At 37.9% G+C, this 24,729-nt stretch overlaps 2 protein-coding genes across 2 annotated transcripts in view; one reads left to right on the top strand and one right to left on the bottom strand.

The window, feature by feature from the left end:
• LOC307156318 (serine/threonine-protein kinase Nek4-like) overlaps positions 1–24,729 on the bottom strand; it is a gene marked incomplete at its 3' end in the record, with an annotated part of 945,281 nt that overhangs the window by 381,830 nt on the left and 538,722 nt on the right. The gene's annotated exons all lie outside the window — the stretch shown is intronic.
• Positions 1,695–5,425, top strand: LOC307155784 (uncharacterized protein). Its single transcript, XM_079866723.1, has 4 exons — positions 1,695–1,975; positions 2,759–2,888; positions 3,653–3,692; positions 3,885–5,425. Exons 2-4 carry the CDS (start codon positions 2,816–2,818, stop codon positions 4,690–4,692), a joined length of 921 nt encoding a protein of 306 aa, XP_079722849.1. The 5' UTR covers positions 1,695–1,975; positions 2,759–2,815; the 3' UTR covers positions 4,693–5,425.

Genomic DNA, 24,729 nt, shown 5'->3' on the forward strand with positions numbered 1-24,729 from the left:
ATTTTTTTTTTCTAATGTCACAAAGAATAATCTGGTTTACTGCTTTACACGATTATTTTGCTGTGTGGTTTTGGTGTACTAAAGTGTTGTTTTACTAAAATAAACATTCACGAGTGTAGCCTACCTTACTTCAAACCGCTGATTCCTGATGGTTTAGAGCAGGACATTACACCGAGTCGCACCCTGTCGTTTCAAAGAATATATACCGGCGAGCGCTTTAGTATAAATGCCTCGTCCATTTGGGGAGGCGCGCGCTGCGGAGGCAGGCGAAAGTATAAACCATAGACAGTATAAGAAGGTATAAACAAACCTAGCTTAAGGCGGGGCTACAGATTAGGTGTCCCTAAAGAACCCGCGTATCTAACAGTAGTTCCGCATTACATTAATTAATTTGCACGCGAGTTTTATTTATTTTTATACTGTATTCTCCGTGTAAATTCATGTACCGAACCGTGACGCCCGTACCGATTCGGTTCAATACGAATACATGTACCGTTCCACCCCTAGTTAATACCTTGGAGAATGTAAAAAAATTGAAAGTAAAATCAAGTCATTTTCATCTTTTTACCATGCTGCTTTATTTAACATTTTCACTTGCCCACAAGGCAATAGCACAATGGCAACGCTCTGACAAACCTCTGCTAGAGTTTTAATGGATTTTTTGCACCCACATTTGAACCCGACTGTGTTAAACACACCGCATACTCAAGAACATCAACGCAAATGCTCAGCTTACATTAATGTGTAATATCAGAAAAGAAAATTCAGCTAACAATTGTGTGTACATGTGAGTTTCTCTTTTTTTCATCAATCAAATCACAGGGTTCCAGACTGCGACCAAATATGCGACCATTTTATTGAGAATGTGCGAGTTCAAATTGTATGTGGTCGCATTTGTTCGAGTGCATGGTCATGTACTACTCAGTTAAATTCACGCATGAATTTTCCTTCATTGAACTTGTTTTAGCGCCCGCCAAAGTGAATTTTTGTCCCGCCAAAGTCTTATTTGATCGGTGAGTAAAGTAGAACTGCCGCTTGTGACAGGGCGCATGTTTAACTGAAAGAACGAGCAGAGAGAGAGAGAGCCGGTCGCGCGCGCAGACACACTCGGTCTCTCTCGTGCACTGTCGCTCGCTTTTTCTTTTTTCCTTTTTTTTTATTTATTATTTTTTTAGAAGAAGTAACGGGTACTCACGGTTATGGATAGAAATGTAGCGGAGTAAAGAGTACAATATTTGCCTCTCAAATGTACTTGAGTAAAGTCATGAGTACTCCCCAAAAATGATACTCGAGTAAAGTACAGATCCCTCAAAATTGTACTTAAGTACTGTACTCAAGTAAATGTACTCCATTACTGTCCGGCTCTGATGATATACATATGGAATTTCGATGGTATGATATTATTTTATTTGTCCTTAAGACAAACATGTTAAAAAATATTTTAAAATCGATCCTTTAATAGAATTTTCTAACATTCAAAGAGGGCCAGTCTGGGTTGGGGACAAGCATAAAACTGCAAAATCTGCTAATAAACAGCCATGCAAAAGCATTTTTAAAAGAAAAAAGGGGCAAGATTTGGTGGTTACTATGATGTTGGAGCATGAACTTCATAATGACATAATGACAGCACAAAAGTGCCTGTAGTTGGAGAATCACCCTTAAATATAACCAGTGGTTTCTGTCCAGCCTCTTTTGAGGGGGGAAATAACTGAAGGAAGAAAGGGGAGGAGCTACACGCTAAAGTCTGTCGTTGTTTTCCGGGTAGATTTACGCCTTGTTGATCTTTTATTTGTGTTACATAAATGTTTTTAAACTAAACTGGATCGACTGCTGCTGTGCAAGTTAAGTTTTATTTAGTTCGTATCGTCCAGTTATAAAACAGAGTTCTGTTGCACGAGCTCGAGCTTCTCCACTTCCATCGCGTCGATCATTGGGACGCAAAATACACAAACGATCCGATCAAGACTTAAACAAGGTTGGACTCTTCAGTTTTCATTATTAAGTAATTGTAATTTGAGTTGTTATGGTAATTTAGCAGCGAAAAAAAAATCGCTTGGCTGAAACGAAACCGAAACTATGGGGCAAAACCGAGACTAAAAAAAAATGTTTTTTAATAAGTTTATGATAACTAAACAACTTATAAATACTTTAATATACGTCCAAAATGTCACACTTGTTCTTTTTGATGATGATTTTACGCTCCTGCAGTGCAGTGGCACACATATTTTTGATTGTGCGTCATAATGGGTGGACAGATTCCCCATCAGACATTATGTGCACGCGCGCCTCCATTTTATTTCAACACTAGAGAACATCTGAACTCATAATAGACGACATTGACAAGTGCTTGCCATAACAGTATTAGTTTAGTGTTTTAAAATGCTTATGGCGACGCAGACTATATCACGATGTCCGTGTGCTCGTGCTCTCCGATCCTTTTTTTTTTTTTTCAGTTAAGAATATATAACTTATAGGCTATAAGCAAATTGAGGCATAAATATAGTACGTGGAGAAACGCGAACACAAAGCACCTGTTTTTTGTCGGCATTTTCTAATATTTATTGAAACAAACTATAGCCTATAAAGCCACACAGCCAGTTAGATCAAACGTGTGTGAATACATTTTTGTGTGAATAATGAACTTTTGAACATTGATGACGATCAATATGTACATTTCAGTGGCAGAGACCATGTAATTGTGAATTTATTTGATTTAATCAGGTTTTATCTGGATTTGTACTCATCCTTCTCTCTGTAGGTTTTGAAGAGTCTGACAGCACATCTCTGACTGAGACTGGATTAAGAGACAGTAAAAATGAATCGCTTTCAGAGTGACTCTGACTCCAGTGATGACAATGACAGCATGAACAATCCTCCTCGAATGAGATGTGAGTCAGTAAATTACATTATGATTTTTTGAGCCACGTTTTGCTCAGGCAGCTCTTATGATCTTGGCATGATATAACCACACTTCAATCCTTAGTGAACTGAGGATTATATCATGTTTTAAATTCAAACAGATGCGTAAGTGGTTTTGAAAATGTTTATTTTTGCAATTCCTGCAACATTTCTGAAATAAAAATATCTAATAAGAGTGTATAAAGTTCAATCAAATACATTTTTACTTAAGTAAACTTTACGTTTGGCTTTTATTAAAAATAAACTAACTATATGATCTAACAATTTCCATTTCTGTTGACTAAATGTCATTTATTGGTGGGAGTGGAGAAGAAGCTATATAAAATATATTATTCATAAAAAAAATAATAATAAGTTGACTGCTGTTATTCACAACTAAAAACAAAAGCAACAATGTGTCAATGCTTCAATTAAGTGATTTATTTACTTCCCTGATTTTGCTTGAAATAGTTTAATGATAATTACATAATTCAGGCAATGTGTGGACTATCCTACAAAATGCCCTATTTCCTGAATTATTATTTGTGTGAAGCAGAGCACAAACATTTTAATCGTTTTAAAAAAAATCATTTTGAAAAGGAAATGTGAAAGAAGAAAGAAACAATTATTGTTATTTTAAAAAGCCCCTCTACATGTTAATTCACTCTTTTGTTTTTTTTTATTATATAATCTGATAATCTGATATATACAAATGAATAGTATATTCACATGTGTTATTTAATTTCTGCAACAGTGTCATCATCCAAACGCCGCCTGGAACCTCCTGAAATGCTGTAAGAGGATGTTCTTATGCATTACTGACTTGATTTAAACCATCAGAATAATTGAGTGTTCAAACTGAAAGTGATTTTAATATTATGGAACAATATTAATACAAATAATTTAATAATTATAATTTAATTAAAATGTTTGTATTACAAATTGTAGGTGCAATATAATGAACTCTTAATATTTCTTTCCTCTAGAGCTGAGGTTAATTCTCTCAGAGATGAATTTAATAAACTCTATGAGAAAGATTACCCTCAACTTCATCGGTGCTTAGAGAAACTGCGTGATATCATCATAACATTTGAAAAAGATTTCAGAAGTGCAACTAAAGGAGCTAGAGATGGAGGAGCGGTGATGGGAATCGCTGGAGGTGTTGGTTTGGTGGCAGGATTAGCTTTAGCTCCATTTACTTTTGGGGCTTCTCTTGCTGTCGCAGGAGTAGGAGCAGCTGCAGCTACAGGTGGGGGGATTTATGGAGGGATGAGCAGCTATGAGAAAAAGCAGCAGATGGCACAACTAAGAAAAGACATTGAAGCTGAACTGATGGAATTTCGGAATATAATCAACCCAATGTCTGAAAAGATGAAAGAAATTAATGAGCGTATTGGGGAAATTTTGAAAGACCTTGATAAACTAGAGAAAGAGGCCAGTGATGTAAGTAAATATTTCGCCAGTAAAAGATGCAACATAGGAAGAGAAGACTTCAATCGGTTGAATGCACAGATGTCTATAACTATGCGTTTGATTGGAACATTAGCAGCAATTTTTCCCGGCATCTGGCTTTTGCTTGACCTTCTGGGAATTCTGGAAAATGACAGGGCGCTTTATGACATGGACTATCTAGCTGAAAGACCTATAGATGAACTAATAGATGAAAGTAAGATGACATCAAAGGCTGGGAGATTCATTGTTGGAATGAGGAAAGTAATTTATCAGCTACAGAACATCATGGCAGAAATTAAGAAAACAAAATACGAAATGGAACATTTTTATAACACAATCTGAAAAACAAAACAATAGCAGGTGTGAACTGACATCACAAAAGAGCTGCTGCATCACTGGATTTAACCCTTGTGCATTGTTCAAATTATGTTCGTGGCTGAAAACAGCTGCCGTAAAAATGTATCAGATAAATATTTTTTTTCCATTTTTTTTTTTTTTTGCATAAATCTATTAATCAACCTCAGTCCTGCTCAAAACTACTAAATGTTTTTTTTTAAAAAATCAGGATTTTTACTCTTTAATTGCTAAATTCGTAAATTATGTCACTGATTTGGGGGGAAAAACACACAAAATTACTTATTTTCAATATAAAATGTGATTGTGGACTGGATTTTTTTTTTTACCTTTTATCACAGTCTTGGACATGTCAAAGATTAGAAACAATGTTGGTTTTGATGCATTGTTAGTTTTTGTGCAGCATCAGATTTGAACTTTTTCTCCCTCATTTACTGTTTGTGGCTGTTTTTGCCCCATTGACTTCCATTATAACCACATTTTTTGATTGCAAAGCCATGACACCAAATAATCATGCATTTTTGATTGTTGGTGGTTTTCCCTGTTGGGAAGAGGTAAAATTTGTCATTTTTACTGTTGTTAACCAGGTGGCACCATTAACCCTTTAGATAGGCCTGTGCAAAAAAAAAAAAAGCTTAGTTTCTGGCTTTTACATGGAGTTATATGGAGTATAAAAGCATATTAAAGTGTGTGTGTGTGTGTGTGTGTGTGTGTGAGAGAGAGAGAGAGAGAGAGAGAGAGAGAGAGAGAGAGAGTGAGAGAGTGTGAGAACTCACCTTGAGAAAATCAAAATATGCACCTCAGCTCTCAGAACTACATGGAGTAAACAAAAACAAAGTAAGAGTATTTATGCATCTGCTGCCTTTTGATGGTGAGAAATGCAGACTAAACAAAAACAAAGCAAGTGGATTTAAACACTTGCATGCAAGCCTGCTGGTCATTTGATGGTGAGAAGAGCAGCCAGCAACATGAGAAAGGGCTTGACTTGTAGTGAAGTTTTAGAGATGATTATGCAGCCTGACCCTTCCAGCGAGCTGCAGGATGTATCGTCTTCTCCCTCTGACACCACAGACTCAGGAGAGTCAGATCCTGATTTGGATGTGGCACCCTCATCATCCTCTCTAGCTTCCACTGAAGGCGAGGAGGATTCGTCGGATCCTGGATCTGGGTGGATTGGGAGAAACGGCGAAGTGTGGTTTTCCACCAACGTGGAGACAACTCCCTTTCTTCAGCCTGCCAGAGGCGTGACTCCAGGGCCGACGCGCTATGCCATCGCAAGGCATAGTCATACATGTTTGTATGACTGTACAAACATGTATGTGTTGACGCAAGTCATGCTGACAATGAGGTCAATCATCTCCTCCATAAAAAACAGATTGAACACAGAATCCATGTTCTGGACCCTTGCGATGGCATAGCGCGTCGGCCCTGGAGTCACGCCTCTGGCAGGCTGAAGAAAGGGAGTTGGCTGCATAATCATCTCTAAAACTTTACTACAAGTCAAGCCCTTTCTCATGTTGCTTGCTGCTCTTCTCACCATCAAATGACCAGCAGGCTTGCATGCAAGGGTTTAAATCCACTTGCTTTGTTTTTGTTTAGTCTGCATTTCTCACCATAAAATAAAAAATTGGTTCTAGCTCCATGTTTTTTTTTAATCAACACTTGAATGTTTATAAGTTTAATTAAAAAAAGGTGGTGAACGATGATCAAAACACATGAATTGAGTCCATCAACACACTCAAAGCTTCACAGTCCTTTATTTTGATCATCGCTCTGAATCCCATCTGGATGAAGTCTTTGAAAAGAACGTGATTTTCTCAGCTTTTTTATCAAAATGTTGTTTTTTTAATAAAACTTACCCACATTCAATTAAAAATCAATTACATTGATTAAAAATAAAAGAATGCATGAAGCTAAAATAAAGTAGCCTGCATGGTCCTACCAGACTCTCGTACATTTCATTTACAGAAGGAAAATGAAAATTGAGCGGAAGTACGAAGGAGGCGGAGCCAGGCTAAAAATAAAGGGTTTTTCTTTTTAAAGTGGAGGGTCTGTTCTTTTTTTTTTTTTTTTATATATATTGCATGTTCATATTTTCATGCATTCATAAAAAAAAAAAAAAAATGCTGGTGGGAGTTAAAAAACTTTGTATCTAAATAAAAATAATTTATATCCTGTTTAATGTTTGATGATCGCATTAGTTTTTGCATGTGCGCTTCAATCTCTTGGTTCTGCTTCTCCTGTTTTGATCAGGAGATTCTGTACTCTTTCAGAAGATGTGTAATAGCGCCCCCTGCAGTATAACAGAGAAAACACAGATTCAGAAAATTCAGCCAATGGCGGGAAACACTGTGTCATGAATGACATAAAATCTTAGTTAATGTTAGCTTCGTCAAAAGTTAAAAGGGATTCTGCCAAGTTTTTACATTTTTGTGACATGCTGAAAATTCAACTGTAAGATTTCATATATTTCTGTTGCTATGCATTATTGATCAAAATATGTTTCTTACTTTAATTTGTTGCTATTTTGTTTATACATTTTTTATATACTGAATTTTACATGAAATGTTACCAAATAAAACATGTATTTGATGTAATAATTCACTTGATTACCATGTAAATAAAGTACAAATGTAAATGAAACAAATATTTTGGTGGATATTTGAACTGCACAGGAGACTCAAATGAATCAGCTGGATTTTTTATATTATTTTTGACAAAATTGCATGCAAAAATAGGTCGACGTAAGCACAGCTTTGTAATGAATCAGTTGAATAAAGAATAAATATCACTGTATACTGTATATAATATTTAGAATCTCCATTCCTTTGAAATCAAATAACTCTGATTTCTTGTTGCATCGCTGCATAAATAGAAAGATAATTAGAATAATAGAAATTAAGTTCCAAGTGCCCAACCAATTAGAACACTGATCACCATAATGGCTCAAACAATATATCAATATCAATATAATCAATCAATATTTTAGGAAAATTGCTCTGCCTCTTTTTTTTTTTTTTTTTTTTTTTTTTTTTGCTTGACGAAATGGCACTCAAACTTATCAATTAATCTTAACTTAGGTTTTCTGAGTAAAACATTCATGGTATGTGAATAGTACAGATTTCTAGATTTAAAATTATGAAAAGTTAACTTAAAAGTGTTAGTTAGAATCACTGTTGAATTTTATAGTGTAGTTTGAAACATTCAGTGGTTTTATTCACTCATGGTGACGAACTAGAAGGTCAAACCATCGAGGAATTTGTGAAGAACAGTCCAAAAATGCAGATGCTTGTTGATAAATGTGGAGGCCGCTGTCACGTCATTGACAATAAATCCTGGAAAAACCGTTGGTGGGGTTACAGGAGCATGTTATGGATAATGCAGACACAGGAGAGGAAGACGGCAGGTGAATAGTGACTTTATCAAACAATGGTGCAGTGATGAGGAGAGCAGGTAAAGGAGAGTCCAAATGAAGATCTGGATGGAGAACCAGAGGAAAGGAAGATGCTGGAGACAGTGAGATCACTGAAGGACAAAGGGGAATAGTCCACACACAACAAACGAGGTCGGACGAAGAGCTGGGGTGGAGAGGATGGTGGCTAAAAGCAAATGTGACAGAGCAACAGAGCTCAGTGAAAAATCTGCTGGAAACCATAGACAAGATGGTGAGAGAGAACGGCTGCTTCACCAATGAGCTGCTTCAAAGTGTTGAGGAGGAAATTCAAGAGGAGATTGAGAACACAAAGGAGGATAACTTGTCTCCAGAAGAAAACTGAGAAAGAGTAAAGGATTGCAGTGGTGACCACAGGAACACTGACTGGTGCTGTCCTGGGAATGGCCGTTCCAGTGGCATCGCTTGTGGCTTTAATGAAAGCTGTAAAACATATATCAGCAGATGCTTTTGACACTGAAGAATGTGAAAGGGGTTCCTTCTAACTTCTTACATCCAAGTTTCAAAAGTGTTTTCATTAGTCATGCATGGCAATTAACAGGACATGTAATGAATACACAAGAAACTGATACACACAAGAATAAATGCACCACAATTGCAATATTCACTGAAAGTCTTGTTATATCTCATAATGGAAATATTACTTGTTATATTTTAAGCTATTGTCAGGAGGAATCAATGCTCTCTAAAACATCTGCAGTATTTGGATGTTATTAAATGTTTAAATGTCTGAAAACATAGAAGTATGTGCAACCACATTATGCTTTATACATATATGTATACATATATTTAAAACTGCTATTCAAACTGACTAAATTATACACAGAAAGCAACATGAAAACCCTCTTTATACTTATAATTACTGAATCTGTCTCAGCACAGGCTCAACTGTGTATAGTGTTTTTTTTGTTTTCACAATAGATGCAGAAGAGGCTCATATTTCGTATTAAATACACTTTGATTTTGCATACCTTCTCACAAAAATTTATAAATTATCATAATTATCCATTTTATCATAATAATATAATATTTTGTTATAAACACTTAAGACCTTTCTAATGATTTATAGTCATGTTGCCTGCATGTTAACAGGTAACCCTGCAGTTTTTCATTAAATACATGGACTTGTTATTATCATTATTTTCTAATTATTAGAAAATGTATATATAATTGTCATGTTTATTCGTAAATATTTTTAATAGTGAAAATGTTATTACAATAGTAATGTTTTTTTTTTTTTTTTTTTTTTTTTATTTAGCAATGATAATAATAATATTCAAGCACCACATTTTGGGCCAAATTGTGCAGTCCGCACAATAAACCTGTTGTATCATTTTGTTTTGTTTATTTGTTTTAAAAATCACAATAAAATCGCAATTTTAACCAGAAAAATCCCTATTAGATTTTTGTGCAGCCCTATATGCATATCTTTTAATTTACAACACAAAATCAATAACTGATCATTTTTCACTTTACTTAGTGTATGGAGTTAAAAACACTTACTTGGATAAGTGGAACGGTCTCATTTCATCTGTCATAGAGAAACACAATAGAAAACTACTACTAATATTTGCGGACTAGAGATGCGCGGTTGGCGGTTATAGCCGCGGACTCCGCGGATAAACCGCGGATCGGGCGGATGACGTGATGAAAAATAATATTTTAATTAAATTCGGGCGGGTGGCGGGCGGCTGAACCAATCAAATCAAAAATATATGTATACATTGTTAGATATTGTTATCTGACTATACCTACATCCAAAAAAATCGCTTTTGGAATTTTTTGCAAAGCACACTTTGAAATAGTCAAATTTTCTTGCCTATGCAATCTATGCAGACTGCTTGTTATTATCAGAGATGGTAACACCGGCGAAGGAGGTAGCCTACGTGACAAACTCAAAAAAGGAGAATTAAAAACAAAGGAAATAGAAGTTATGTTATCCATACATTTTTTTTTTTTTTACCAAAACGCTATAAATCCAGACTTTTTTCCAAAAAATTATGGTTTGTCTTTTTTAAAAAGTCTTTTGTCATTTATTTTTCGTGTTTGCATTTATGAGGAATAAACAATGTTACGTGACAGTTCTCCATTACGGACGCGACCTCTGAGAGCGGCACTAAAAGACATTCAAACTTTCACAGAGACCTCAAACAGAAAGCACAAAGCCCTTCTTTAAAGCGAATTTCGTTTGGTATTAATTGTATCTTAATTTTAATCCATGTTTCATTAACTAACCATGTTCTGGATTTAATATTTTAAAAAGTAAATAGCTATCTTGATTGTATAGGATTTTTTTTTTTCATTATAAGTGTAAAATATTAGGCTGTGTAGCTATACCGACATGGATCAATTATTAATATTAGATTTCATCTGTCTTTTGTAAGCATAAGCCTAGCTGATGGCGCACCAACGAAAAAGCCTAAATGATGTGCCAAAATGCGTTTTCTATTAGGCTACAATGAAAATAATGTACAGTAGCCTATCAGATAAGGTCGGTTTTGCCGAAACACGTTTAATTTAGGCTATTTATTTATTTATTTATTTATTTATTTAAATATTTTATTTATTTTTGTCCATGTGCGCCGATCGGAGACGGAGACGGAGTTCACTAGTGATATTCTGAAGTAAGAGCTTTCTAGTCTCGCGGCTGTCATCAGCAGCGCCTTGCATCTCCCAATCAGCGGATGGTGGGCGGTTGCGGTTTTGAAAATTGGTCAAAAACGTTGGTGCGGATGGATGGCGGACGGATGATGAGTTTTGTGATGCGGTTGCGGATGAAATAATAGCCCATCCGCGCATCTCTATTGCGGACATTCATCAGCAATGTTTACTTAGTTAGTGTAAATATTACTCTTTTAATTAGGGCCCAAGCCCTGAAAGGGCGAAGGCCCTATTGTTTTCGTAAGGATTATTAGGGCCCAAGCCCTGAAAGGGCGAAGGCCCTATTGTTTTCGGTAGGATTATTTATTATTATTATTATTAGGGCCCGAGCACCGATGGTGTGAGGACCCTCTTGGAATTGCTCTGTTTATTATTATTATTATTATTATTATTATTAGGGCCCAAGCCCTGAAAGGGCGAAGGCCCTATTGTTTCCGTAAGGATTTTTTTTTTTTTTTTTTTTTTTTTTTCTTCATTATTTTTTTTTTTTTTGCCTTTTTGCCACTTTTGGGGCCCTTAACATGCTCAAAAACTCTTGAAATTTTGCACACACGTCAGAACCTGCGGCCATCAGGGCCGGGCTGAAGCTGGTACCGGGGTGTGGCAGGGGGGCTCGACAGCGCCCCCTGGAATGGGGTCCGAAAACTTGGTCCATAAATCAAACACGCTTGCATGTAATAATATGAAACTCAGTACACATATAGATCTCATCGGGCCGAACAACTTTCGTGCTCTAAGTTTTACAAAAGCCCAACAGGAAGTCGGTTATTATACGTTGTTTGGAAAACGCATACAATGGAATGTGAAATACTCCTCCTAGGGATTTCATCCGATCGCCACCAAACTCGGTGAGAATAAAGTCAAGACATTGAGGATGAATTCTTGCGAACAGATTTTTGATATCTCGAACGGTTTGGCCGTGGCGAGGAAACGAATTTATGGCGAATAATGGGACAAAGGAAGTGTGTTATAACTTCTGCATACATTATCTGATCTTGATGAAACTTCAGCAGTGTGTTCGTTGTAAGAGGCCGATCACATGGATGTGACCTTTGTGAGTCAAAGTTATAGCGCCACCAACTGGCAACAGGAAGTGTGTCACTTTCAAAATGCTTTGAAATCACTTTCTTATTTTTACCCGATTTGCTTCAAACTTTATGTGTATAATGTAGACACACGGCAGATGTAGACCTGTGAAAGGATTATTGATATCTTAGATACTGTTGCCATGGCAACGCATCAAACTTTAATATTCTTTTCTGATGCTTTTGAGACTCTTAACATAATTGAAATTGCATGAAACTCGACAGACACATCACACTTATTATCCAGTAGACATGGGCAAAGTTTCAGAAACGGGCGTGGTGAGGGGCTCAGTAGCGCCACCTTTAGTCAAAAATGGGGGCTTAGTTTTACCTAGAATCACAAAACTTGGTATGTATATTGTTCTTATCGAGCCGGACAACTTTCTAATTTACACTTATTAGCTCAAAGCAACAGAAAGTCAGATATTTTGGTTTGAATGTGATTTTTTGTAGAATTTTCTCTCTCTCTCTGTCTCTGAGTGTGTGAGGGGTGGGGGTGATTTGTCAGTTGAGTGAAATTTACTTTTTCATTTGTTTTTCAAGGTTTCTGTGGCTTTTGGGTCCCTAAACGTGCTCGAAAACTCTTGAAACTTTGCACACAGGTCAGAACCCGCGGCCATCAGGGCCGGGCTGAAGCTGGTACCCGGGTGTGGCAGGGGGGCTCAACAGCGCCCCCTTGAACGGGGTTCTAAAACTTGGTCCATATATCAAACATGCTTGCATGAATTAATTTGAAACTCGGTACACATATAGATCTCATCGGGCCGAACTACTTTCGTGCTCTAAGTTTTACGCCAGCCCAACAGGAAGTCGGCTATTTAGGGTTGTTTGGAAACGCTTGCTGTGGAATTTAATGTACTCCTCCTAGGAAACACATCGATTCGCCTCCAAACTCGGTCAGCGTGAAGTCAAGACATTGAGGATGCTAAATTGCGGACGGATTTTTGATATCTCGAACGGTTTGGCTGTGGCGAGGAAACGAATTAATGGCGAGAAAAGAGAAACACGAAGTGTTATAACTAATGCATACATTAACTGATCTTGATGAAACTTCAGCAGTTTGTTCATGGTAAGAGGCCGATCAGATGGATGTAACTATTGTGTGTCAAAGTTAAAGCGCCACCAACTGGCAGCAGGAAATGTGTCACTTTCAAAATGCTTTTGACAAAAGTGGGGGGGGGGGTCGTTTTACCTACAGTAGCACAACTCAGTACGTATGTTGATCTCATCGACCCGGACAACTTTCTAATTTAAAGTCATTAGCTCCGACCATCAGGAAGTCAGATATTTTGGTTTGAATGTGGATTTTTTGCAAAATCAGCCTCCAAAAGGCACTAAAATCCTCAAATCTTCTAAAAATGTAATTTTATACCATTTATTTCTATATAAAAGTATACAAATATCACAACTAAACCCATTTTATTCTGATTTTAAAAATAATTTTATTCTAATTTTATTCTAAATTTTAAAACAGTAAAGTAAAAAAAAAATTCAAGTCATACATAGGGCTATACTGCCCTCTTGTGTCCAAAAGGACATCAAAATAATATATAAAACTTTTTACCAGCTAGGCCAATAATGTATTTAAATATACATTTATTAGGTATGTGTCTGAGGATATTTTCCCACCGGTTAATCGACGTGTGTGACACGAGCGGGTGCTTTTAAATCGCTAATATAAAAGTGAAAGAAAAATACGGACGTCCGCACGGACATTTATAATGGTGCACACACAAATCACACACACGTTGGAAAAAATTATGCTTTGAAAACAACACTAAACCGCCATTAGATGTCGCCAAGTGACCGTCTTAATGAGCGAGTCATTGATTCATTCGTTCAAACGATTCGTAATCCATAAACATATACAGATCCATAAACATGGATCCATAAACATCCAATCCATAAACATAAACAGATGTTTATGGATTGATCATTCAATCTTTGAGTCAACCAATTCGTTCAAAATGCTGAATCATTCAGTTATGAGAAAACACGTTCCTGTGAGATGCGTTCTTCTGTGATCTTTGTTTAACTATTTTCGCTGCTGAAACAGAACAAAAACAGTCAATATTGTATCTAAAATGTAAATGACTTCATTTTAACTGTTAATATCCTGTTGTATGAAATCAATGTCACAGTTTCAATTGTGATTGTATTCAGGAAAAGTTAGGTACGGAGAGCGAGCGATTTCAACGAAATCAGAACTAAACCCATTTTATTATTTTATTATTATTATTATTATTATTATTATTCAATTTAAGAATTATGTTTGAGTTTAAAAAAAGCCAGAATGTTTTAGTCCAAAAAATAAATAAATCATGCCATGGATTGCTTGAAATTTAATTTTTTTATTATATTTATTTTTTCGTTTTGGCTTTGTTTATAGTTTATTTTTTATTTTTTATTCTTGTTCCGTTCTGAATATCATTACATTTAAAGGATTTGTTGTGGAATATTTTGAGTGTATCATAAAATCAGAATATTCTCTCGATTTAGTGATCCCCTACTTATTATTTTATTTTATTTTTTCCTTTGTTCTAATCAGGTCAGGCAAGTAAAATTATCTGTGTCTTGTCCCTTAAATTTATTTATATATATATATATATATATATATATATATATATATATATATATATATATATATATATATATAATGTATATATGTATGTGTGTGTGTGTGTATATATATATATATATATATTTATATATATATATATATATATATATATATATATATATGTGTGTGTATATATATATATATGTGTGTGTGTGTGTGTGTGTGTGTGTATATATATATATATATAAATATAGCTGCGAGCAGCGATGGAGGGCCAAAGCCGGCGGTACCGCCACCCTGGCACCAGGATTGCGGTGCCACCGGCTTGGGCCCGTAATCGCTGCTCGCAGCTATATTTAGGGCCCGAGCACCGATGGTGTGAGGACCCTCTTGGAATTGCTCTGTTTATTATTAGGGCCCGAGCACCGATGGTGAGAGGACCCTATTGTTTTTGCTCCGTTTATTATTATTCTTCTTCTTCTTCTCCAAAGTGAATCGCTTTTTAGAGGGCCTAAACATGCTCGAAAACTCATGAAACTTTGCACACGCTTCAGAAGTGGTGAAAATTTACGTGTGATATGGTTTTCAGAATTGGGGGGGGCAAATTCGGTAAATTATTGCCCCCACATTTTGCCCCGGCTCCTGGTTTCATGTACAGGTATGAAATTTGGTACATACATGTAATGACCCAATACCTACAGAAAAGTCTCTTGGAGCATAGCCCTAAACACAACAGGAAGTGAGCTATTTTGAACTTCCTCCTAGATTTTGGGCATTTTTCGGAATTTCCTGATGTTGTACTTTAACGAACTCCTCCTACAGATTTGATTTGATCCTCTTCAAATTTGGTGAGTGTAATCTTAAGGCCTTTGTGACGTTAAATTGCGAAGATCTAGAGTTTTCGTCGAAGGGTGTGCCCTCGGCGGCCTGACAAACGTTCACCCAATTTCGGCCTTCTGGTGATATACATGATCAGATAAGTTCAATATTAATGTTGAATGCAGTTCCGATGTTGCTAGGCAACCACAGACAGCCTGCAGTAGCTCAGCCATACAATTTCCAATCTGTCCCAAACTTCACATGTTTGATAAGAGTCCTGTCCTGAACACATGACCATGCTCATATTTGGTTATAGCAATAGCGCCATCTGCTGGTAGCAGGAAGTGTGGCAAATACAAAACATGCTCGAAAAATCATGAAACTTTGCACACGCCTCAGAAGTGGTGAAAATTTACGTGTGATATGGTTTTCAGAATTGGGGGGGGCAAATTCGGTAAATTATTGCCCCCACATTTTGCCCCGGCTCCTGGTTTCACGTACAGGTATGAAATTTGGTACATGCATGTATTGACCCAATACCTACAGAAAAGTCTCTTGGAGCATAGCCCTAAACACAACAGGAAGTGATCTATTTTGAACTTCCTCCAAGATTTTGGACATTTTTCGTAATTTCCTGATGTTGTACTTTAACGTACTCCTCCTACAGTTTTGATCTGATCCTCTTCAAATTTGGTGAGTGTAATCTTAAGGCATTTCCTAAAGGCGCCGGGTGGCGGTGGCAGGGGTGCGAGGGCCCTTTTCATCGCTGCTTGCAGCTTTAATTAGGGCCCGAGCACCGATGGTGTGAGGACCCTCTTGGAATTGCTCTGTTTATTATTATTATTATTATTCTTCTCCGCATTGAATTGCATTTTTGAGGGCCTAAACATGCGCGAAAACTCACGAAACTTTGCACACGCGTCAGAACTGGCGAAAATTTACATCTGATATAGGTTTCAGAATTGGACGGGGCAAAATGGCTCGATAGCGCCACCTATAAAAGTTCAACGGAGTGCGCCTCCTGCAACGTTCCACGTACGTGCACGAAATTCGGTACATACGTGTAATGACCTAATACCTACAAAAAAGTCTCTTGGAGCATAGCCCTAAACACAACAGGAAGTCAGCCATTTTGAACTTCCTCTCAGATTTTTGTGCAGTTTTTGCCATTTTCAGGCCTCGTACTTTAACGAACTCCTCCTACAGTTTTAATCTGATCATCTTCAAATTTGGTGAGTGTAATCTTAAGGCCTTTGCGACGTTAAATTGCGAAGATCTTGAGTTTTCGTCGAAGGGCGGGTCCTCGGCGGCCTTACAAATTTCGATGTTTCGCCATGAAACAGGAAGTTGCTGTAACTCAGGCATGGAATGTCCAATCTCCCCCAAACTTCACACGTTTGATAAGAGTTCTGTCCTGAACACATGGCCATGCTCATATTCAGTTATAGTCATAGCGCCACCTGCTGGCAACAGGAAGTGACATGTTTAACACTGTTATGGACTCCTAATAACATATAAAAAAGTGCCAGCAAGTGCGAAACATGCTAACAACATACTAGAAGCATGCTAAAACATGCTAGCAAACTCTTAGCTAAGTGCTAAAGCATGCTATTATTGCAATTAAATAGGAATTTGCTGTAACTCAGGCATGGAATGTCCAATCTGCCCCAAACTTCACACTTTTGATAAGCGTTCTGTCCTGAACACATCTACATGATAATATTCAGTTATAGTAATAGCGCCACCTACTGGCAACAGGAAGTGTCATGTTTAACACGTTGATGCCATTCTAGCAACATGTTAAAAATGCCATTGAGGTCTAAACATGCTAGAAACATGTTAAAACATGCTAGCAATACTTAGCTAAGTGCTAAAGCATGCTAATTCAATGAAACAGGATGTTGTTGTTACTCAAGAAGGCAATGTCCAATATGCGCCAAACTTCACACTTTTAATAAACGTTCTGTCCTGAACACATGACCATGCTCATATTCAGTTACAGTCATAGTGCCACCTGCTGGCAACAGGAAGTGACATGTTAAACACTGTTGTGGACATATAAAAACATATAAAAAAAGTGCCAGCAAGTGCTAAACATGCTAACAACATACTAGAAACATGCTAAAACATGCTAGCAAACACTTAGCTAAGTGCTAAAGCATGCTATTGCTGCAATTAAATAGGAATTTGCTGTAACACAGGCATGGAATGTCCAATCTGCCCCAAACTTCACACGTTTGATAAGAGTCATGGCCTGAACACATCTACATGAGAATATTCAGTTATAGTAATAGCGCCACCTGCTGTCAACAGGAAGTGACATGTTTAACACTGTTGTGGTCTCCTAATAACATATATAAAAGAGCCAGCAAGTGCTAAACAGGTTAACAACATACTAGAAACATGCTAGCAAACACTTAGCTAAGTGATAAAGCATGCTATTACTGCAATTAAATAGGAATTTGCTGTAACTCAGGCATGGAACGTCCAATCTGCCCCAAACTTCACATGTTTGATAAGAATCATGGCCTGAACGCATGCCTATGCTCAAATTCAGTTATAGTAATAGCGCCACCTACTGGCAACAGGAAGTGACATGTTTAACACGTTGATGCCGTTCTAGCAACATGTTAAAAATGCCATTGAGTTCTAAACATGCTAGAAACATATTAAAACATGCTAGCAATACTTAGCTAAGTGCTAAAGCATGCTAATTCAATGAAACAGGACTTTGTTGTTACTCAAGAAGGCAATGTACAATCTACCCCAAACGTCACACGTTTGATAAGAGTTATCTCTTGAACACATGTCCATGCTCATATTTAGTTATAGTCATAGCGCCACCTGCTGGCAACAGGAAGTGACGTTTAACACTGTTCTTGACTCCTAATAACATATAAAAAAATGCCAGTAGGTGCTAAACATCCTACCAACATACTAGAGACATGCTAAAACATAATAGCAAACACTTAGCTAAGTGCTAAAGAATGATATTACTGCAATTAAATATGAATTTGCTGTAACTCAGGCATGGAATGTCCAATCTGCCCCAAACTTCACACTTTTGATAAGCGTTCTGTCCTGAACACATGACCATGCTTATATTCAGTTACAGTCATAGCGCCACCTGCTGGCAACAGGAAGTGACATGTTTAACACTGTTGTGGACTCCTAATAACATATAAAAAAGTGCCAGCAAGTGTTAAACATGCTAACAACATACTAGAAACATGCTAAAACATGCTAGCAAACTCTTAGCCAAGTGCTAAAGCATGCTATTATTGCAATTAAATAGGAATTTGCTGTAACTCAGGCATGGAATGTCCAATCTGCCCCAAACTTCACACTTTTGATAAGAGTCATGGCCTGAACACATCTACATGAGAATGTTCAGTTATAGTAATAGCGCCACCAACTGGCAACAGGAAGTGACATGTTTAACACGTTGATGCCGTTCTAGCAACATGTTAAAACATGCTAACAATGCTTAGCTAAGTTCTAAAGAATGCTAATTCAATGAAACATGACTTTGTTGTTACTCAAGAAGGCAATGTCCAATTTGCACCAAACTTCACATGTTTGATAAGAGTTCTGTCCTGAACACACATCCATGCTCATATTCAGTTATAGTCATAACGCCACCTACTGGCAACAGAAACTGACATGGTTAACACAGTAATGCAGTACTAACCACATAATTATTGTGTACTAAGCATGCTAGAAACAGACTGAACATGCTAGCAACACTTAGCTGAGTCATGAAGCATGCTATTATCACCATTATACAAAACATTTTGTAACTGACTTTGACATACTCTTACTATATATACCTCCTTAAATGTACATTTCCCAACCATGCTCTGCCTTCCTAAAGCCACCGAGTGTTGATGGCACGGGTGCGAGGGCCCTTTCATCGCTGCTTGCAGCTTTAATTAGGGCCCGAGCACCGATGGTGTGAGGACCCTCTTGGAATTGCTCTGTTTATTATTATTATTATTATTCTTCTCCGCATTGAATTGCATTTTTGAGGGCCTAAACATGCGCGAAAACTCACGAAACTTTGCACACGCGTCAGAACTGGCGAAAATTTACATCTGATATAGGTTTCAGAATTGGACGGGGCAAAATGGCTCGATAGCGCCACCTATAAAAGTTCAACGGAGTGCGCCTCCTGCAACGTTCCACGTACGTGCACGAAATTCGGTACATACGTGTAATGACCTAATACCTACAAAAAAGTCTCTTGGAGCATAGCCCTAAACACAACAGGAAGTCAGCCATTTTGAACTTCCTCTCAGATTTTTGTGCAGTTTTTGCCATTTTCAGGCCTCGTACTTTAACGAACTCCTCCTACAGTTTTAATCTGATCATCTTCAAATTTGGTGAGTGTAATCTTAAGGCCTTTGCGACGTTAAATTGCGAAGATCTTGAGTTTTCGTCGAAGGGCGGGTCCTCGGCGGCCTTACAAATTTCGATGTTTCGCCATGAAACAGGAAGTTGCTGTAACTCAGGCATGGAATGTCCAATCTCCCCCAAACTTCACACGTTTGATAAGAGTTCTGTCCTGAACACATGGCCATGCTCATATTCAGTTATAGTCATAGCGCCACCTGCTGGCAACAGGAAGTGACATGTTTAACACTGTTATGGACTCCTAATAACATATAAAAAAGTGCCAGCAAGTGCGAAACATGCTAACAACATACTAGAAGCATGCTAAAACATGCTAGCAAACTCTTAGCTAAGTGCTAAAGCATGCTATTATTGCAATTAAATAGGAATTTGCTGTAACTCAGGCATGGAATGTCCAATCTGCCCCAAACTTCACACTTTTGATAAGCGTTCTGTCCTGAACACATCTACATGATAATATTCAGTTATAGTAATAGCGCCACCTACTGGCAACAGGAAGTGTCATGTTTAACACGTTGATGCCATTCTAGCAACATGTTAAAAATGCCATTGAGGTCTAAACATGCTAGAAACATGTTAAAACATGCTAGCAATACTTAGCTAAGTGCTAAAGCATGCTAATTCAATGAAACAGGATGTTGTTGTTACTCAAGAAGGCAATGTCCAATATGCGCCAAACTTCACACTTTTAATAAACGTTCTGTCCTGAACACATGACCATGCTCATATTCAGTTACAGTCATAGTGCCACCTGCTGGCAACAGGAAGTGACATGTTAAACACTGTTGTGGACATATAAAAACATATAAAAAAAGTGCCAGCAAGTGCTAAACATGCTAACAACATACTAGAAACATGCTAAAACATGCTAGCAAACACTTAGCTAAGTGCTAAAGCATGCTATTGCTGCAATTAAATAGGAATTTGCTGTAACACAGGCATGGAATGTCCAATCTGCCCCAAACTTCACACATTTGATAAGAGTCATGGCCTGAACACATCTACATGAGAATATTCAGTTATAGTAATAGCGCCACCTGCTGTCAACAGGAAGTGACATGTTTAACACTGTTGTGGTCTCCTAATAACATATATAAAAGAGCCAGCAAGTGCTAAACAGGTTAGCAACATACTAGAAACATGCTAGCAAACACTTAGCTAAGTGATAAAGCATGCTATTACTGCAATTAAATAGGAATTTGCTGTAACTCAGGCATGGAACGTCCAATCTGCCCCAAACTTCACATGTTTGATAAGAATCATGGCCTGAACGCATGCCTATGCTCAAATTCAGTTATAGTAATAGCGCCACCTACTGGCAACAGGAAGTGACATGTTTAACACGTTGATGCCGTTCTAGCAACATGTTAAAAATGCCATTGAGTTCTAAACATGCTAGAAACATATTAAAACATGCTAGCAATACTTAGCTAAGTGCTAAAGCATGCTAATTCAATGAAACAGGACTTTGTTGTTACTCAAGAAGGCAATGTACAATCTACCCCAAACGTCACACGTTTGATAAGAGTTATCTCTTGAACACATGTCCATGCTCATATTTAGTTATAGTCATAGCGCCACCTGCTGGCAACAGGAAGTGACGTTTAACACTGTTCTTGACTCCTAATAACATATAAAAAAATGCCAGTAGGTGCTAAACATCCTACCAACATACTAGAGACATGCTAAAACATAATAGCAAACACTTAGCTAAGTGCTAAAGAATGATATTACTGCAATTAAATATGAATTTGCTGTAACTCAGGCATGGAATGTCCAATCTGCCCCAAACTTCACACTTTTGATAAGCGTTCTGTCCTGAACACATGACCATGCTTATATTCAGTTACAGTCATAGCGCCACCTGCTGGCAACAGGAAGTGACATGTTTAACACTGTTGTGGACTCCTAATAACATATAAAAAAGTGCCAGCAAGTGTTAAACATGCTAACAACATACTAGAAACATGCTAAAACATGCTAGCAAACTCTTAGCCAAGTGCTAAAGCATGCTATTATTGCAATTAAATAGGAATTTGCTGTAACTCAGGCATGGAATGTCCAATCTGCCCCAAACTTCACACTTTTGATAAGAGTCATGGCCTGAACACATCTACATGAGAATGTTCAGTTATAGTAATAGCGCCACCAACTGGCAACAGGAAGTGACATGTTTAACACGTTGATGCCGTTCTAGCAACATGTTAAAACATGCTAACAATGCTTAGCTAAGTTCTAAAGAATGCTAATTCAATGAAACATGACTTTGTTGTTACTCAAGAAGGCAATGTCCAATTTGCACCAAACTTCACATGTTTGATAAGAGTTCTGTCCTGAACACACATCCATGCTCATATTCAGTTATAGTCATAACGCCACCTACTGGCAACAGAAACTGACATGGTTAACACAGTAATGCAGTACTAACCACATAATTATTGTGTACTAAGCATGCTAGAAACAGACTGAACATGCTAGCAACACTTAGCTGAGTCATGAAGCATGCTATTATCACCATTATACAAAACATTTTGTAACTGACTTTGACATACTCTTACTATATATACCTCCTTAAATGTACATTTCCCAACCATGCTCTGCCTTCCTAAAGCCACCGAGTGTTGATGGCACGGGTGCGAGGGCCCTTTCATCGCTGCTTGCAGCTTTAATTAGGGCCCAAGCCCTGAAAGGGCGAAGGCCCTATTGTTTCCGGTAGGATTATTTATTATTATTATTATTCTTATTTTTCTGTCAACCTTTCGGGCACTTTTGGGGCCTTTAACATGCTCGAAAACTCTTGAAATTTTGCACACAGGTCAGAACCTGCGGCCATCAGGGCCGGGCTGAAGCTGATATCCGGGCGTGGCAGGGGGGCTCAACAGCGCCCCCTTGAACGGGGTCCAAAAACTTGGTCCATAAATCAGACACGCTTGCATGTAATAATATGAAACTCAATACACATATAGATCTCATCGGGCCAAACAACTTTCGTACTTTTACTTTTTACGCCAGCCCAACAGGAAGTCGGCTATTATGGGTTGTTTGGAAACACATGCTGTGGAATTTAATGTACTCCTCCTAGGGAATTCATCCATTCGCCTCCAAACTCAGTCAGCATGAAGTCAAGACATTGAAGATGCTAAATTGCGGACGGATTTTTGATATCTCGAACGGTTTGGCCGTGGCGAGGACACGAATTTATGGCGAATAATGGAAACAGGAAGTGTGTTATAACTTCTGCATACATTAACTGATCTTGATTAAACTTCAGCAGTGTGTTCGTTGTAAGAGGCCGATCACATGGATGTGACTATTGTGAGTCAAAGTTATAGCGCCACCAACTGGCAGCAGGAAGTGTGTCCCTTTCAAAATGCTTTGAAATCACCCTCTTATTTTTACCCGATTTGCTTCAAACTTTATGTGTATAATGTAAACACATGGCAGATGTAGACCTGTGAAAGGATTTTTGATATCTTTAATACTGTTGCCATGGCAACGCTTTAAACTTTAATATTCTTTTTTGATGCTTTTGAGACTCTTAACATACTTGAAATTGGATGAAACTCGACAGACACATCACACTTATTAGCCCGTAGACTTGTGCAAAGTTTCAGAAACGGGCGTTGTGAGGGGCTCAGTAGCGCCACCTTTAGTCATAAGTGGGGGGGTTAGTTTTATCAACAGCAACAAAACTTGGTATGTGTATTGTTCTCATCAAGACGGACAACTTTCTAATTTACATTAACGATCTCCGACAAACAGGAAGAGAGATATTCTGGTTTGAATGTGGATTTTCTGAAGAATTTTCACTCCCTCTCTTTGTGTCTCTGTGTGTGTGAGGGGAGGGGGGGATTTGACTATTGCTTTTATATTGTTAATCAAGGTTTCAGGGACTTTTGGGGTCCTTAACGTGCTCAAAAACTCTTGAAACTTTGCACACAAGTCAGAAACCCCTGCCATCAGGGACAGGCTGAAGCTGGTACCCGGGCGTGGCAGGGGGGCTCAACAGCGCCCCCTTGAATGGTGTCCCAAAACTTGGTCCATAGATCAAACACGCTTGCATGAATTAATATGAAACTTGGTACACATATAGATCTCATCGGGCCGAACAACTTTCCCCCGGTCAAGTTTTACGCCAGCCCAACAGGAAGTCGGCTATTATGGGTTGTTTGGAAAACGCTTGCTGTGGAATGCGAAGTACTCCTCCTAGAGAATTCATCCAATCCCCACCAAACTCGGTGTGCATGAAGTCAAGACATTGAGGATTCTAAATTGCGGACGGATTTTTGATATCTCGAACGGTTTGGCCGTGGCGAGGAAACGAATTTATGGCGAGAAAAGAGAAACACGAAGTGGAATAACTTATGCATACATTAACTGATCTTGATGAAACTTCAGCAGTGTGTTCGTGGTAAGAGGCAGATCAGATGGATGTAACTATTGTGAGTCAAAGTTACAGCGCCACCAACTGGCAGCAGGAAGTGTGTCACTTTCAACATGCTTTTGAGAAAAGTGGGCGGGTTAGTTTTAACTACAGTAAAAAAAAAAAAGTTTGTATATTGTACTCATCAAGCCGGACAACTTTCTAATTTACATTCATTAATTCCGGCCATCTGGAAGTCAGATATTTTGGTCTGAATGTGGATTTTTTGGATATTTCAGACTCTGAGTTTTTAGTTACTCCTCCTTATACATAGGGCTATACTGCCCTCTTGTGTACAAAATCAGGTAGGCCTATTGTATCTATATAAAAATATACTAGGTAATATGTGACTTTGAGAATATTTTACCACCGGTTAATCGACGTGTGACACCAGTGGCGGCTTTTGAATCACCAACTTAAAAATGAAAGTAAAATATGTTCGTCCGCACTGACATTGATAGTGGTTGAGCAAGCATTTCAAATGAATTCCTATGGAAGTAGGAATTAACTGAAAAACATTCCTCGCTCGTTCCTCGCCGTGGACGCGCACCGTTATGAATGCCCGTGCAGCCGTGAGCATTTTAGTTTAATTTTAAAATTACCGCCTTTCGGG

Source organism: Squalius cephalus (assembly GCF_949319135.1).
Source record: "Squalius cephalus genome assembly, chromosome: 3".
Taxonomy (NCBI): domain Eukaryota; kingdom Metazoa; phylum Chordata; class Actinopteri; order Cypriniformes; family Leuciscidae; genus Squalius; species Squalius cephalus.